This window comes from Portunus trituberculatus, chromosome 1 (genome assembly GCF_017591435.1).
Source record: "Portunus trituberculatus isolate SZX2019 chromosome 1, ASM1759143v1, whole genome shotgun sequence".
In the NCBI taxonomy this organism is placed as follows: Eukaryota; Metazoa; Arthropoda; class Malacostraca; order Decapoda; family Portunidae; genus Portunus; species Portunus trituberculatus.
The window spans coordinates 3,215,783-3,230,782 of record NC_059255.1 but is presented as its reverse complement, the minus strand read 5'-3'; the positions used below and the strand labels follow the sequence as shown (position 1 = coordinate 3,230,782).

Below are 15,000 nucleotides of genomic sequence, written 5' to 3'. Positions count from 1 at the left end.
CCTAACCTAACCTCGCCTCACTTCCCAGGGTGCTGAAGTTTGTGGGTGGCAAGGTGTCGCCTGAGATGCAGACCCCAAAGCTACTCTGGCTCAAGAGACACATGACCTCCTCCTGGGTCACGGCAGGTCACTTCTTTGACCTCCCAGATTACCTCACCTTCAAAGCTACTGGCAGTATCTCAAGGTATATGTGTGTGTGTGTGTATGTGTATGTATTTACTTAGTTGTATGTTACAGGGTTTGAGTGGGGTTCATAGTGACCTGTCTCCATATCTACATTTGTCTAATTTCTTATATTTGTGCACATTTTCTGGTGTTACAATGTCTTCACTTAATTCATTCCAGCTGTCTACTGTCCTGTGTGCAAAACTGAACTTCTTGATATTCCTGTGACACTGAATTTTCATGATTTTCTTGGAATGTCCTCTTGTTTGTCTGTCTCCCTGCTCCGTCAGTGTTACCAGGTCTTATCTGTCTATTTTCTCCATATGGTTTACTAACTTATATATCGTTATCAAGTCTCCTCTTTCCCGTCCATCCTTCAAAGTTGGTAGCTCCATGTGTGTGTGTGTGTGTGTGTGTGTGTGTGTGTGTGTGTGTGTGTGTGTGTGTGTTACAGGGTTGGAGTGGGGCTCGTAGTAACCTGTCTCCATATCTACATTTATCCAACTTTTCCTTCAATTTATGCACACTTTCTGCTGCTACAGTCTCTTCACTCAGGCCGTTCCAGATGTCAACCGTCCTGTGTGGAAAACTGAGCTTCTGAATGTTCCTCAAACACTGACTTTTCATGATCTTGTTCGTCTATCTCCATCCTCCGTCAGTGTTACCTGGTCTATCTTTTCCATATGGTTTACTTACTTATACACTGTTATTAGACTTCTCTCATCTACCCTTCAAAGTTGGCAGTTCCATCTCCTTCAGTCTTTCTCCATAGGGACGCTTCTTTATTTCTGGCACCATCTTTGTAGCTGCCCTTTGGATTCTTTCAGTCTTGATGTCCTTTTGCACCACAACAAACCACACCACTGCTGCATATTCCAGTCTGGGTCTTATCGCAGTGGTTATGATCTTTTTCATCACATTCTTATCCTTGTAATTGAGCACCACCCTGATGTTAGTTAGTGTCCGTGTGTTGAAGCAAATATTCCATTGTTGTGTGTTTCTGGAGTGAGGGTATAATCACTCCCAAGTCTTTATCTTTACTCCTATTTATAACCTCTTCTCCCATTTTGTATTCCCACGTAGGTCTCTTATTTATTTTGACCCATTTCCATCACATGACATTTCCTGGCACTGAATTCTAATTTCCACTTTTGGCTCCATTCCTAGATCTTGTCAATATCTTGCTGCTATTCCACACAGTCCTCATTGCTCTCTGTTACTCTCAAGGTTTGCATCGTCTGGAAACAAATTTATGTAGCCACTCAAACCCTCTCGTGTATCTTTCTCTCTTTCTCTCTCTCCAGGTCGCTGTGCTCCCTGACCTGCAAGTGGACCTATTTGAGTGGTGGGGTCGGGTCAGCAGGGGAGGGGGACAAGGGTGGCTGGGACGAGGCCTTCTTCCGTCACATTGGCCTGGAGGAGCTGGCCGAGGAGGGCTGGGCCAGGATTGGTGAGTGAGATGGTGCCTGTGTGTGAGTGGTGAGTGTGTTTGGTGAGTGTGTGAGTGGTGTGTGTGGGTGAGTGGTGAGTGTGTGTGGTGAGTGTGTTTGGGGGGGGGTTAGAGTGTGTTAATTTTTTTTCTTGTTTCTTTTCTAGCGAATTCACGTTTTTCTTTTTTTTATGATTTTTTTCTTTATTTTCTTTCTTTCTTTTTTTTTTTAGTTTATTCATGTTTATTTATGTTACACAGGGCAGGAGGTGAGGGCGCCAGGGGAGCGGTGCGGGGGGCTGACGGACACAGCCGCACACATGATGGGGTTACGCGCACACACCCCGGTGGCCGCCTCGTTCATAGACGCACACGCCGGCTGTCTGGCATTAGTGGCGGCTGGAGTGACGGACAGGCAGACACTCACCGGCAGGCTGGGTGTGTTGCTGTTGTTGTTGTTGTTGTTGTTGTTGTTGTTGTTGAAGTCTTCTTGTTTTTAATCTTCTTTATTTTATCTTGTTATTCTTGTTCTTCTTTTCTTCTTCTTTTGAAAATGCTTCTTCTTCTTCTTTTTCTTCTTCTTCTTCTTAATCTTTTTCTTTGCCTTCATCTTCTTCTTCTTTTTCTTCTTCTTCTTCTTAACCTTTTCTTTGCCTTCATCTTCTTCTTTTCTTCTTCTTCTTCTTAATCTTTTCTTCTTCTTCTTAATCTTTTTTTTCTTCTTCTTCTTCTTCATCATTTTGTTATTTTCTTGTTTTCTTCTATTTATCATTATTATTTTCATTTGTTAATATTTTTCAACATTTTTTCTCTTTCTCTTCATATTTTTGTTATTTTATTTTTGTTTTCATGTTTTTGTTCTTGTTTTTCTTGTTTTTCTTTAATATTTTTCTATTTTTTTTTCTTTTTCTCATTTAAAAATTTTTCTTTATTTTTCTTGTAATTTTTCTTTATTATTTTCTATTTTCTTCTTTATTTTTCTCTTTTTACTTCTTTATCATGTTATTTTTGTTGTTTCCTTGTTTTTTCCTCTTCTTTATTTATTCATGGTCTCTTTTCTTCTTTTTTTACTTTTTTCTCTTCTTCTTCTTCTCCTTCTTTTCTTCTTCTTCTTATTATTATTGATGATATTGCTATTAATCATGTATTATTATTTTTATTCTCCTCCTCCTCCTCCTCTTCCTCTTCTTTTTCTTCTTCCCCCTCTTCTTTATTCTCCATATTCTTTCATTTTATCCACATTTATCCCTCTTTTTCTTATATTTCTCCTTGTCTTCTTCTTCCTCCTTCTCCTCTTCCTCCTCCCCCTCTTCTTTCTCTTCTCCTTTGTTCTTCTTATTCTTTCATTATATCCACATTTCTCCTTTTTCTTATCCTCCTCTTTCTCTTCCTCTTCCTCTTCCTCCCCTCTCCTCTCCTCTCTTCTCTTCTCCTCTCCTCCTCCTCTTTTTTATTCTCCTTATTCTTTAATTTTATCCACATTTCTCCCTCATTTCCTCCTCCCTCTCCTCCTCTTCCTCTTCTTTATTCTTCATATTATCTCATTTTATCCACATTTCTCCTTTCTCCTCCTCCTCCTCCTCCTCCTCTTCCTCTTCCTCTTCCTCCTCCTCCTCCTCCTCCTCCTCCTCCTCCTCCTCCTTCTTCTTCTTCTTCTTCTTCTTCTTCTTCTTCTTCTTCTTCTTCTTCTTCTTCTTCTTCTTCTTCTTCTTCTTCTTCTTCTTCCTCCTCCTCCTCCTCCTCCTCCTCCTCCTCCTCCTCCTCCTCCTCCTCCTCCTCCTCCTCCTCCTCCTCCTCCTCCTCCTCCTCCTCTTCCTCCTCCTCCTCCTCCTCCTCCTCCTCCTCCTTAACCTAACCTACCCCAGCCTTAATTTGTGGCACCTCCACCTGCCACATGTCACTGAGCCCTGGCCCTATAGAGGTGCCGGGGGTGTGGGGTCCTTATGGGGGGGCAGTACTCCCCTCCACCTATCTAGCAGAGGGGGGGATCTCCGCTTCAGGGGCCCTTGTGGATCATATTATTAGGAGTGGTGGTGGTGGTGGTGGTGGTGAGTGAGAGAGAGAGAGAGAGAGAGAGAGAGAGAGAGAGAGAGAGAGAGAGAGAGAGAGAGAGAGAGTGAGTTTTTCCCTATTTTTCTATTTCGTATCTTTATTTTCTTCTCTTCTTCTTCCTTTATTATTTTCTTTTGTTTATTTCCTCCTCTTCCTCCTTCTCCTCCTCCTCCTTTATTCTCATTATCAATTTCTTTCCTCTTCCTCTCTTCTTCATTCCTATCTCCCTCTTCTTCCTCCTCCCCATCATAATTCTCCTTTTTTTTCCTTTCTTCCTCTTTCTCTTCCTCTTTTTCCTCTTTCATTTTGTCTTGCTCCTCATTTCTTCCTATTTTATTTCCCCTTTTCTTTCCTTCCTTTACTCTTTCTCTTCTTTCTTCCTTCTTTTCTCCTTCTCTCACCTCATCATTATTTCCTTCATTTTCTCTCATTCATTCCCTCCCTTCCTTCTCCTTTCTCTCACTTTCTTCTTCTCTCACTCCTATTCATTAATTTTCTCTCTCTTTCCCTCTCCTCCTCCTCCTCCTCCTATTTCTTCCTTTTTCTTCCCTCATTCATTTAATCTTTCCTCCTCCTCCTCCTCCTCCTCTGTCCTTCCTCCTACAATTCTTCTTCCTATTTCTTTTCCCTCCATACTTATTTATCTACTTCCTCCTCCTCCTCCATCTCCTCCCCCCTCCACAGCATCTACGGAAGACTGGAGGAGTGTCTGGAGGAGGAGGCGAAGAAGGAAGGGGTCTCCTCCTCCTCCCTCCTCACCCAACACCTCCATGTGTACCCTGACTTCCATGGCAACAGGAGTCCTCTAGCCGACGCACACATGACTGGGATGGTATGTGCGTGTTTGTGTGCGTATTTGTCTGTGTATTTACCTAATTGTATTTACCTAATTGTAACATACGGGAAAAGAGCTATGCTCGTGTTGTCCCGTCTCCATATCTATTAATGTCCAGCTTTTTCTTAAAATCATGAATATTCCTTGCGTTGACCACTTCCACGTCTAAACTATTCCATGCTTCCACCCTTCTATGAGGGAAGCTATATTTTTTCACATCTCTCCTATAAGTGGCCATTTTAGTTTTTTCCCATGCCCTCTCGACATTCTTCCATTCCACATACACAGATCTTCCCTATCCATTTTTTCCATGCCAATCATCACTCTGTATATTGCTATCAGGTCTCCCTTTCTTCTGTTTTCCAGGGTTGGAAGTTGCATTCTTTTCAGTCTGTCTTCATAAGTCAAATCTCTTAAGTCAGGCACCATTTTCGTTGCAGCCCTCTGTACTTTCTCTAGTTTCCTTATGTGTTTCTTTAAGTTCGAGCCCACTGTATTGTTGCATATTCAAGCCTCGGTCTTATCATTGCAGTAATTATTTTCTTCATCATTTCTTCATCTAGATATACGAACGCCACTCTTATGTTCCTCAATAAGTTCAATACTTCTCCAATTATTTTGTTTATATGTCTCTCTGGCGATAGGTCATTGGTAATTGTCACCCCAAGGTCTTTTTCTTCATGACTGGTTTTATGTCTTCATTTCCTATCTTGTACATACTCCTGATTCTTCTTTCACTCTTGCCAAACTCTATTTTCTTGCATTTTGTCGTGTTGAACTCCATTTGCCATGTACAGCTCCATTTCCATATTCTGTCCAAGTCTTCCTGGAGTAGTTCGCAATCTTTGTCACATCTCACTTTTCGTAACAATTTTGCATCGCCTGCAAATAGGCTCACATAACTGGACACCCCATCCACCATGTCATTTATGTAGACTGCGAACATTACTGGTGCCAACACTGATCCCTGTGGAACTCCACTCTCCACCAATCCCCATTCTGATGGTCTGTCCTTAATTATTGTTCTCATTTCTCTTCCTACCAAAAAGTCTTCCATCCATTTTAGTAAACTGCCATGCACTCCTCCTACCATTTCAAGTTTCCAGATCAGTCTCTGGTGTGGTACCTTATCAAAGGCCTTTTTTAAATCCAGATATATTCCATCAGCCCAACCATCTCTTTCCTGTATTACATCTATCACCCTCGAATAGTAACATATGTAACATATGTAACATGTGTGTGTGTATGTGTGTATGTGTGTATTCAGATTGTTGCATTTACCTAGTTCGTGCCGTCCTGTCTCCATATCTGATTGTTCTTGCTTCGATGACTCTCTTATCTAAAGCATTCCACACCTCTACATATCTTTGTGGAAACCTGAACTAATTGATATCTCTCCTACAGTTGTCCTTTCATTATTTCCTTCCATGTCCTCTTGTGTCACTGTTAGCCCTGATTAGTTAAGTTTTCTCTATCTAATTTTTGCAGTCCATTCATTGCTCTGTGCACTGGTATTAGATCTCTTTCCTTTCCCTGATGTAAGGTTGTAAGGCCCAGTATTCTTGCTTCAATGACTCTCTTATCTAAAGCATTCCACACCTCTACATATCTTTGTGGAAACCTGAACTAATTGGTATCTCTCCTACAGTTGTCCTTTCATTATTTCCTTCCATGTCCTCTTGTGTCACTGTTAGCCCTGATTAGTTAAGTTTTCTCTATCTAATTTTTGCAGTCCATTCATTGCTCTGTGCACTGGTATTAGATCTCTTTCCTTTCCCTGATGTAAGGTTGTAAGGCCCAGTATTCTTGCTTCAATGACTCTCTTATCTAAACCATTCCACACCTCTACATATCTTTGTGGAAACCTGAACTAATTGGTATCTCTCCTACAGTTGTCCTTTCATTATTTCCTTCCATGTCCTCTTGTGTCACTGTTAGCCCTGATTAGTTAAGTTTTCTCTATCTAATTTTTGCAGTCCATTCATTGCTCTGTGCACTGGTATTAGATCTCCTCTTTCCCTTCCCTGTTGTAAGGTTGTAAGACTCATTATTCATAGCCTTTCTTAATATGACCATACACTTAAACTTAGGGAAGCTTTGTTACTGCCCTCTGTATTCTCTCAAGTTTCATCATGTGTTTCTTTTTGTTTGGTGACCATACTGTAGCTGCGTGTGTGTCTGTGTGTGTGTGTGTGTGTGTGTTGTGTTTATCATCATATTTTCAAGCATTCACCACCATTAATAATAAAAATATGAGTGAATTCCTTTACAAATAACTAACAATTTCCCTTCCTTCAGTTTTCCCTCTTACATAAAAAAAACAAACAAATAAATAAGAGAAAGGAAAGAAACATTAACCCCTTCAGTACCAGGACACATTTCCACATTCATTCTGGTGACAATTTGGTGATTTTCTACAGCTTCAGAAACTCATGTGGGGGATTAAAATAGTGAACATTGTTGCCATTAAACTTCTGACCTCCATAGACCCTTCCTCATGTCAATAAAATGGTCTAATGGTACACAAAACTCAAGGTAAAAATGCATCCCAGTACTGAAGGGGTTAAAAAGATTAGAGAAAGAAGAAGACCAACAAGAGTGCGTTTCTCTGCAGATTTGTGGGCTGAGTCTAGACCAGAGTGAGAGAAGGCTAGCCCTCACCTACCTGGCCACACTGCAAGCCCTGGCCGTGAGTGTGTGCATGTGTGTGTGTGTGTTTTAGTAATGACACATAAACATACACACAGCCATGGGACAATTGTGTGTGTGTGTGTGTGTGTGTGTGTGTGTGTGTGTGTGTGTGTGTGTGTGTGCGTGTGTGTGTGCATCTTGATTTTATGTGTGATTATCTTGTTTACACACAATTTCAGAACAGTTGTGTGTGTATGTGTGTGCATGTGCGTGTCATTTCTCAAACATCCATACAATATATTTGAGAGGGAGGTTTAAAAGGCATTTCTTCCTTAAGTTTGGCTAATGCTTCACTCTTCTTGCAGGGAACCAATACTTGTCGTAATTTTTTTTTTTTTTTTATATATATTTTGTTGCCCTCAGCTGGTTTCCCTCCCGCATTAAAGAAAAAAAAAAATAATGGCTCCTTACTTGAAGCAGCCTAACCTAACCTAACCTTTACCTAGTGACATATCAACTCAATGGGTTTAATTCTAATAGGCAAATATCATTAGCTAGAATTGTTGATGTGTATACTAACTTATTAAGCCTTTGAGTACCATAATGAATTTTCTTATTCATTCTGGTGATTATACAGCTTCAGAAACTCATGTGGGGATTAGAATAGTGAAGACTGTGGCCATTAATCTTCTGACCTCCATAGACCCTTCCTAATGTCAATAAAATGGTCTAATTGTACACAAAACTCATGATAAAAATGTGTCCCAGTATTTAACGGGTTAAGCCACACATTTCTCAGCCTCCACTTCATGTCCCCCTTCCACCTCCCACTATCCCTCCCCCCTCCCTATCACCTTCATTTAACCCCCATCCCCCTCCTGATCTTATTCTCATCCATTCAGTGCAGTATATAGATAGTGACACACACACACTTAATAGTAATAATAATGCTGCTGCTATTACTACAACCACTACATCACCACCACCACCACTACTACACTCCCTCACACAACGCCACTCCACATTTTCCTGCTTTTATTACAATTTATGCATGTTAAGTGGAGAACAGGTGGAAATGGGCGAGAAACACTGAGAACTGAAGGAAATATTGATGGGTTGGCACGGGCGGAAGGAGGGCGGGGGCTGGTCTGGGTCTGCTGCCGCTCCGGTGGGCAGTCAGAGCGGGGATGTAACAATTACCTTATTTATTGACATTTAGGGTTTATTTATCCATGTGTGTGGTTAATTCAGGCACTGCTACACTCTCTGGGTCTGGAAACACAGGGCAGTGTAGGTAAACATTGGTGGACTGACCTGGGAGGGAGGCACCAGTGTTGTGCCTCTGTGTTCTAATATTTACGTAAGTAATTCATTTTAAAAATCGCGAGAAGAAAGAAGGAACCCAGACTGAAATGTACCACATTTTTTAATGCGATAAATACAATAACTAACATCCAATAAGAATAAACCGTACCAGGTCCAGGATCAGCAGAGCTACGTCCATCTAGCGGTCCGTGTTTTCTTCCAACGGCGCCACAAAACATCGTAACATCGAGAGAGGAAGTGTAGCCGGACAAGCTCTTATTACGTTTTATGAATAAGAAAAATTTGCACTTTCCAGCGATATAAAGAAAACACAAATTATTCGTCATATGAATTTTTTGTTTCGTATATCAGCACTACAAAAATTCTAAATTTGAAAATACGAATAGTTAGACTAGATACTATTGGATATTAATACTTGGATCATGTTTTTCATATTTTTGAAGTATTATATCAAACATTAAAACAATCCTGGACTTGATGGTTAAAAAAAGTTAAAATTATAAAATGCCGAAAGTCGTATTTAAACGAGAAACAGAAAACCCAGCTAGACACGATCTTATTACGTATTATAACTTGATTTACATTCCTATCAACAAATAAAGTACCAAAACAATGCAAACTCAACTAATAAAAGAAAAAAAATTGCGATATGGAGCCGAAGTAGATTTTTTGCACCATTTTTCAGCGCGTCCATCTTCCCTCACATCACACTCACACTCCTCCTCTCCCCTCCACCTCCATCTCATCCACTTACTCAAACACAGCGAGCCTATAAAACACATAGAAACACCTGCAAAACACCTAAATTTGCCCTAAATAAGAGGAAACTGCTACCTTGGCTGTGGCAGGTTGGCGGGTTGGCTGGAGGGGGTCGGGGAGTGGGGAGCCAGCAGGGGGCGGGGCTTAGCGGGCGGGTGGCGGGTGTTCATCGGGGGCAGGGCAGGTCGGGGAAAAGTATCGGGGAAGGGGGGAGTGAGTTGGGGAAGAGAGGGAGTGGACCCATGTTGAGGGGGGGGGGATGAGGTAGGCCATGGAGGAAGAGTTGCCAGATACCACCTTTTATTACAATTATTAGTAGGAAAACTGCATCAAGTAAGGAACCTGTGCACATTTTTAGCTTCATGTCTACTTTTTAATAACTTTTACGTACACACAGCATTAAAACAGCCTTGTGTGTACGTGCATTCATTCATGTGTGAACTAACTTGAATTCATGTGTACTTTTAATATCTTTCACGTACACACACCATCAAAACAGTCTTGTGTGTACGTGTTTATTTACGTACATAGAAAGTAAACCCAAGCATTCCTGTGTGTACTAACTGCATGTCTCTCTTTCTCGTGTGTGTGTGTGTGTGTGTGTGTGTGTGTGTGGGGCAGTACGGGACGAGGCAGATAATGGAGCACATGACTCAGGCTGGCCATGAGCTCACCACAGTGTTGATGTGTGGCGGGCTGTGTGCATCTGACCTCTACATACAGACACACGCCGATGCCCTAGGTAAGTGTGTGTGTGTGTGTGTGTGTGTGTGTGTGTGTGTGTGTGTGTGATAAATATTTGTACTTTTAACTTTTTTTTTTTTTTTATTCTTGTATTAAAATCTTTCTTCTTTTATTTAGTTTATTTCATGTGAATTTTTGGCTTTTTATTTCAAATTTTGATTTTTTTTTTTTTTTTTTTGTTCTGTTTATTTGGAATGCTTATTTACTCTCTCTCTCTCTCTCTCTCTCTCTCTCTCTGCAGGGATAGAAGTGTTGACGCCGCAGCAGCAGCCGTCAGTGGTCCTGGGGGCGGCCATATTGGGTGCCGCCGCGTCAGGCCGCCACCCCAGCCTGGAGGCAGCGGCGCGGGCCATGGGCGGGCCTGTCAGGAGGTGGCCGCCCAACCCACAGGTGAAGGGGTGAGTGTTGGGAGGAGGAGGAGGTGAGGAGGAGGAGGAGGAGGAGGAGGAGGAGGAGAAGGAAGATTAAGAATATGAAGAGGAGAGGGAAGAATTAGGAGGAGGAGGAGCAGGAGAGAAAAAATTGGAGTATGAGGAGGAGAAGGAAGGTTAGGACGAGGAGGAGGAGGAGGAGGAGAGGAAGATTGGGGGTATGAGGAGGAGAAGGAAGAATTAGGAAGAGGAGAGGAAGATAAAGGGTATGAGGAGGAGGAAGAGAAGAGCGGAGAATAAGGAGGAAAGTGGGGAGAAGAGACGAAGAATTAGGAGAAGGAGGAGGAAGAGGAGGAGATGAAAGGAAGATTAGAATGAAGAGAAGGAGGAGGAGGAGGAGGAAAACATATTATTATTATTATTATTATTATTGTTTGATTATTATTTACCTATAGTCTCTCTCTCTCTCTCTCTCTCTCTCTCTCTCTCTCTCTCTCTCTCTCTCTCTCAGTTTCCACGACAAGAAGTACCAAGTGTTTCTGGAAATGCAGCAACACCAGAAGAAATACAGAGAAATGATGAACGAACCACTAAATTGACCAAGAAATACAGTAAATAAAAAAATAATAAATAAATGGAAAAGAAAAGAGAATAGAGAAAATGTAGAAAATAAAATATATGGAACGATACAGGGAAATGGACGACACGCTAAATTGAGCAGAAATTCGCTATATACAGGAAGAGATGGAGTAAGAGAAAAGGAAATATTAGAATAGAAAAAAAGTTATGAAAAAATGACAAATACATCGAGAATACAAGGAAAGATACAAAGGAAAGGTATTACAGGTAAGTGATGGGCATTCCGCTAAGGTGAGCAAAAAATAATTAAATAAATAAATTAATTAAATAAATACATAAATACGGTGACATATCATTTATCTTTAACTTGAATTGTTGTATTGTTTGTTATTGCTGCTGCATAATCTTTTTGTTTTAGTACGAGTAATTGTGTATTTAAGCTCGTATTACCTTCAAAACTAATATTGTTACGAGTTATGATATTTTAACCTGTTTGACGTATATATGAAGTAATATTTTATCATTCAAGCCTTTATTATCTTCAGAACTAAGCTTATAAATTGAAAATATTAACTTGTTTCAATTAATGAGTAAAAGTCTATAATCCTTTATCGTTAGTGCAAATATTCCTCTAACCCCTTCAGTACCAGGACGTGTTTCCATATTCATTCTGGTGACTATTTGGTGATTCTATACAGCTTCAGAAACTTATGTGAGGGATTAAAATAGTGAAGACTGTGGACCATGAATCTACTGACCTCCATAGTCCTTCCTAATGTCAATAAAATGGTCTAATCACACCTCATTAATTCTGGTTACTGTTTGATGACTTTATACAGCTTCAGAAACTTATGTGAGGGATTAAAATAGTGAAGACTGTGGACCATTAATCTACTGACCTCCATAGACCCTTCCTAATGTCAGTAACATGGTCTAATGGTACATAAAATCTCAAGGTAAAAATGTGTCCCAATACTGAATGGGTTAAAATAGTGAAGACTGTGGCCATTAATCATCTGACCTCCATAGACCCTTCCTAATGTCAGTAACATGGTCTAATGGTACATAAAATCTCAAGGTAAAAATGTGTCCCAATACTGAATGGGTTGAAATAGTGAAGACTGTGGCCATTAATCATCTGACCTCCATAGACCCTTCCTAATGTCAATAAAATCGTTCAATCACACCCAAAACTCATGGTAAAGAATGCGTCCCATTACTGAAAGGGTTAAGCTTGTATAGTCTTGAAAACTAAGCTTGTTATAGGTTGAGATATATTAACCTGTTTAAATTGAAATAAATGTCTTATATTGTTGGCACGTAATCTTATCATTATTACCCTGAATATTTCTCTAAGCTCGTTTGATTTTATTTATTTATATATATATATATATATATATATTTTCTTTATACCATGTGGGATTTTCACGGGAATTTCTGGGGTAAAGGGGATAGTTTTTGTGGTACCTCCTATCACAAAGCCCACCCGCTACGAAACTGTTGTCCAGAGTGAGGAAGCCCAACCTACACTCGGACCGTGGACAGGATTCGAACCCGTGCGCTTGGAGACCCCTCGGACCCCAAAGCACGCATGGTTAAGGCGGGTTCACACGTCAATATGCTACTAAAATTGCAAGTCGCTGGAAGTATCGACTGAGGCCTTCTAGTCGAAACACATTCACACATAGCGACTGGGAAGTATCGGCTGCAATGGTTGGTGAGAATTGAGTGTAAACAAACAGTAAACCAACAAGATGCCTTCCTCTGGCGACGATGACGATTGCGATCAAATTAAATCCTGCCAAGTGTTCAGTCCTCCCTGCACAGAGATACCACTCACCGGGGACTGCCACCCATCTCATCAAACGCCGATTTCCCTAGTTTTTTTTTTTCGCTGTAGAATTCGCTGTCAGGGTCCCAGATGTGCTCTTTTTCCCTCCATCTCTGTAACTACATCAACACCGCACTTTCAAACCTCCCTCAGTGACGTCACAACTTAAACAAAGGCGCAAATCGGCTGAACAATACCAATATGTCCAGTCGCTAGGCATCGATATTCAGTCGAAACACTACCAACTTGTAATTTCAGTCGCATATTGACACGTGTGAACCTGCCTTTAATATAGAGTTTTGAATGGTGAGGCTAATGTCTGGATGAGGATGACAGATGGAAGATTTATTGATTGATTGACTGATATATATATTCTTGCAATGAAAAGGAAATATAGTGAAGGAAGAAGAATCACCTTGCCACGCACCCTTTGGACACACACTTAAGGCTAATGCATAAAAAAGAAAAAAAAAAATAAATAAGATAAATAAAAAAAAATAAATAGAAGAAAGAGAATGAAGATAATGATGCAACAGTTATAAATAATAGTAGGCTAATGGTAAGAGCAAATAATAAATGGATATACAAAATGAAATGATAATGGGGTAAAAATATAATCATACTGAGCTGCCTAACTAGAAAAAATAAAGAAAGAGAATGAAGATAATGATTTAACAGTTATAATGGTAGGATAAAGGTGATAGGAAAATGTAAATGTGTATACGAAATGAAATATAGAGAAAAATGATAATGGGGTAAAAATATAATCATACTGAGCTGCCAAACTAGAAAGAAGAGAGAGAAAGATAATGATGCGATAGTTATAACAGTAGGCTGGTAGTGAAAGATTGATATATGAAATGAAAAAAAAAAAAGGGAATGACAATAATGAGATAGAAATAATTACGTTTTATATAATGTACGAAATAAGTAGAAATGAAGATAATGATGCAAAAAAGTTGAAATGATAGGCTAATAGTGAAATATATATGAAATGAAATACAAAAATAGAAATGCCAATAATGAACTAGAGATAATAACGTTTTATATAATGTACGAAATACGTAGATATGAAGATAATGATGCAAAAGTTGATATGATAGGCTAATAGTGAAAGATAAATAAATCAAGACAAAAAGGAATCGAAAGTAATGAATTAGAAATAAATACCATGATTTAAAGTGAGCAAAAGAAATTTATGAAGTTTTTCAGTATATTTGAATGCTAAAAGAAGCCTATTAACGTTCCTTTAACAGCAAAGTGACAAATAAATCAAAATGAAATAAAGTAAACATGCTAAATTTAATGAACAGTAATAATATCTTTCAATAATAGTTTATAATAGATTCTTTCAGTACATTTGAATGCTACAGAAACCTTTTAACATTACTTTAATATCAGATAGAATAACAAACAATACCTATAGAAAAAGATAGAATAAAATAAACAAGCTAAATATAACAAAAAGTAATCAAACTTTTTTTATAATAGTATAAATGATAATATATATTTTGTAAGCATCATCCTTCATCTGTCAGGCAGCGGCAGCCATGAGGCCATCAGAGCAACAAATAAGAAGTAAAAGTGCTCAAATTTTCTTAGTTATTGGCGTGTGGGAGGGAAGTGAGACAGCGAGAGTGAGCGCAAGTGGCTGTTGGAATGTGGAGGAGTGTGTGGAGGAGAAAATGGAGGAGAGACACAGCCGATGACGGGAGATACAGAGGGATAATTTTGTGGTGATGACTCCCTGCCCGCCTGTCATCCACCCCCATGATGGCCCAAGGACGCAAGGTAGGTTACGCATGCTTTGTTGTTGTTGTTGTTGTTGTTGTTGCCGCCAACGCTACACTTTCTACTATATTGCTCTCCATCCCCTCCAAATGTGGTGGTGACTTGTGTGTGTGAGGAAATGTGCGGGATACTTATTGCTGTGCATGAAATGTGGCCAGCTGTGTGTAGGATGTGTGTCAGGACTGCAATGATTGTATGTGTGCAGGAGTGACATTGTTCCATAACACTGTGGAGCTCCCTGTCTGCCGCTGTGCCGCTGTGTCCTCTGTGTCCACCTTGCTGTCACCTGCCACCATCACACCCTGCAGTGCCGGGACGCGTTCCCACATTCATTCTGCTGTCAATGTTACCAACAGCACATCATTAACTATTTTTAAAATTCACCTCCCCTTCCCCATCAGCAAGGCAGGGGGCACGTGGGGTATCGGGGGTTTAGGGGAGGAGACATTTAACAAAATTTGCCCCCCAAAAAAGTGTACGGAGCCTC

At 40.1% G+C, this 15,000-nt stretch overlaps 1 protein-coding gene across 6 annotated transcripts in view; it reads left to right on the top strand.

The window, feature by feature from the left end:
* Positions 1-10,949, top strand: part of LOC123506868 (FGGY carbohydrate kinase domain-containing protein-like) — a 17,612-nt gene extending 6,663 nt beyond the window's left edge. For 5 of the 6 annotated variants that reach the window (XM_045259510.1, XM_045259595.1, XM_045259265.1 and 2 more), the window contains exons 5-13: positions 29-184; positions 1,470-1,615; positions 1,856-2,032; positions 3,460-3,646; positions 4,331-4,478; positions 7,096-7,170; positions 9,819-9,939; positions 10,183-10,339; positions 10,824-10,949. In XM_045259510.1, the coding sequence (XP_045115445.1) occupies positions 29-184; positions 1,470-1,615; positions 1,856-2,032; positions 3,460-3,646; positions 4,331-4,478; positions 7,096-7,170; positions 9,819-9,939; positions 10,183-10,339; positions 10,824-10,911 (1,255 nt within the window). In that variant the 3' untranslated portion in view covers positions 10,912-10,949. Of the gene's footprint in view, positions 1-28; positions 185-1,469; positions 1,616-1,855; positions 2,033-3,459; positions 3,647-4,329; positions 4,479-7,095; positions 7,171-9,818; positions 9,940-10,182; positions 10,340-10,823 lie in introns of all 6 variants that reach the window. The other variant, XM_045259672.1, reaches the window with a different exon arrangement.
* Positions 10,950-15,000: the final 4,051 nt, after the last annotated feature.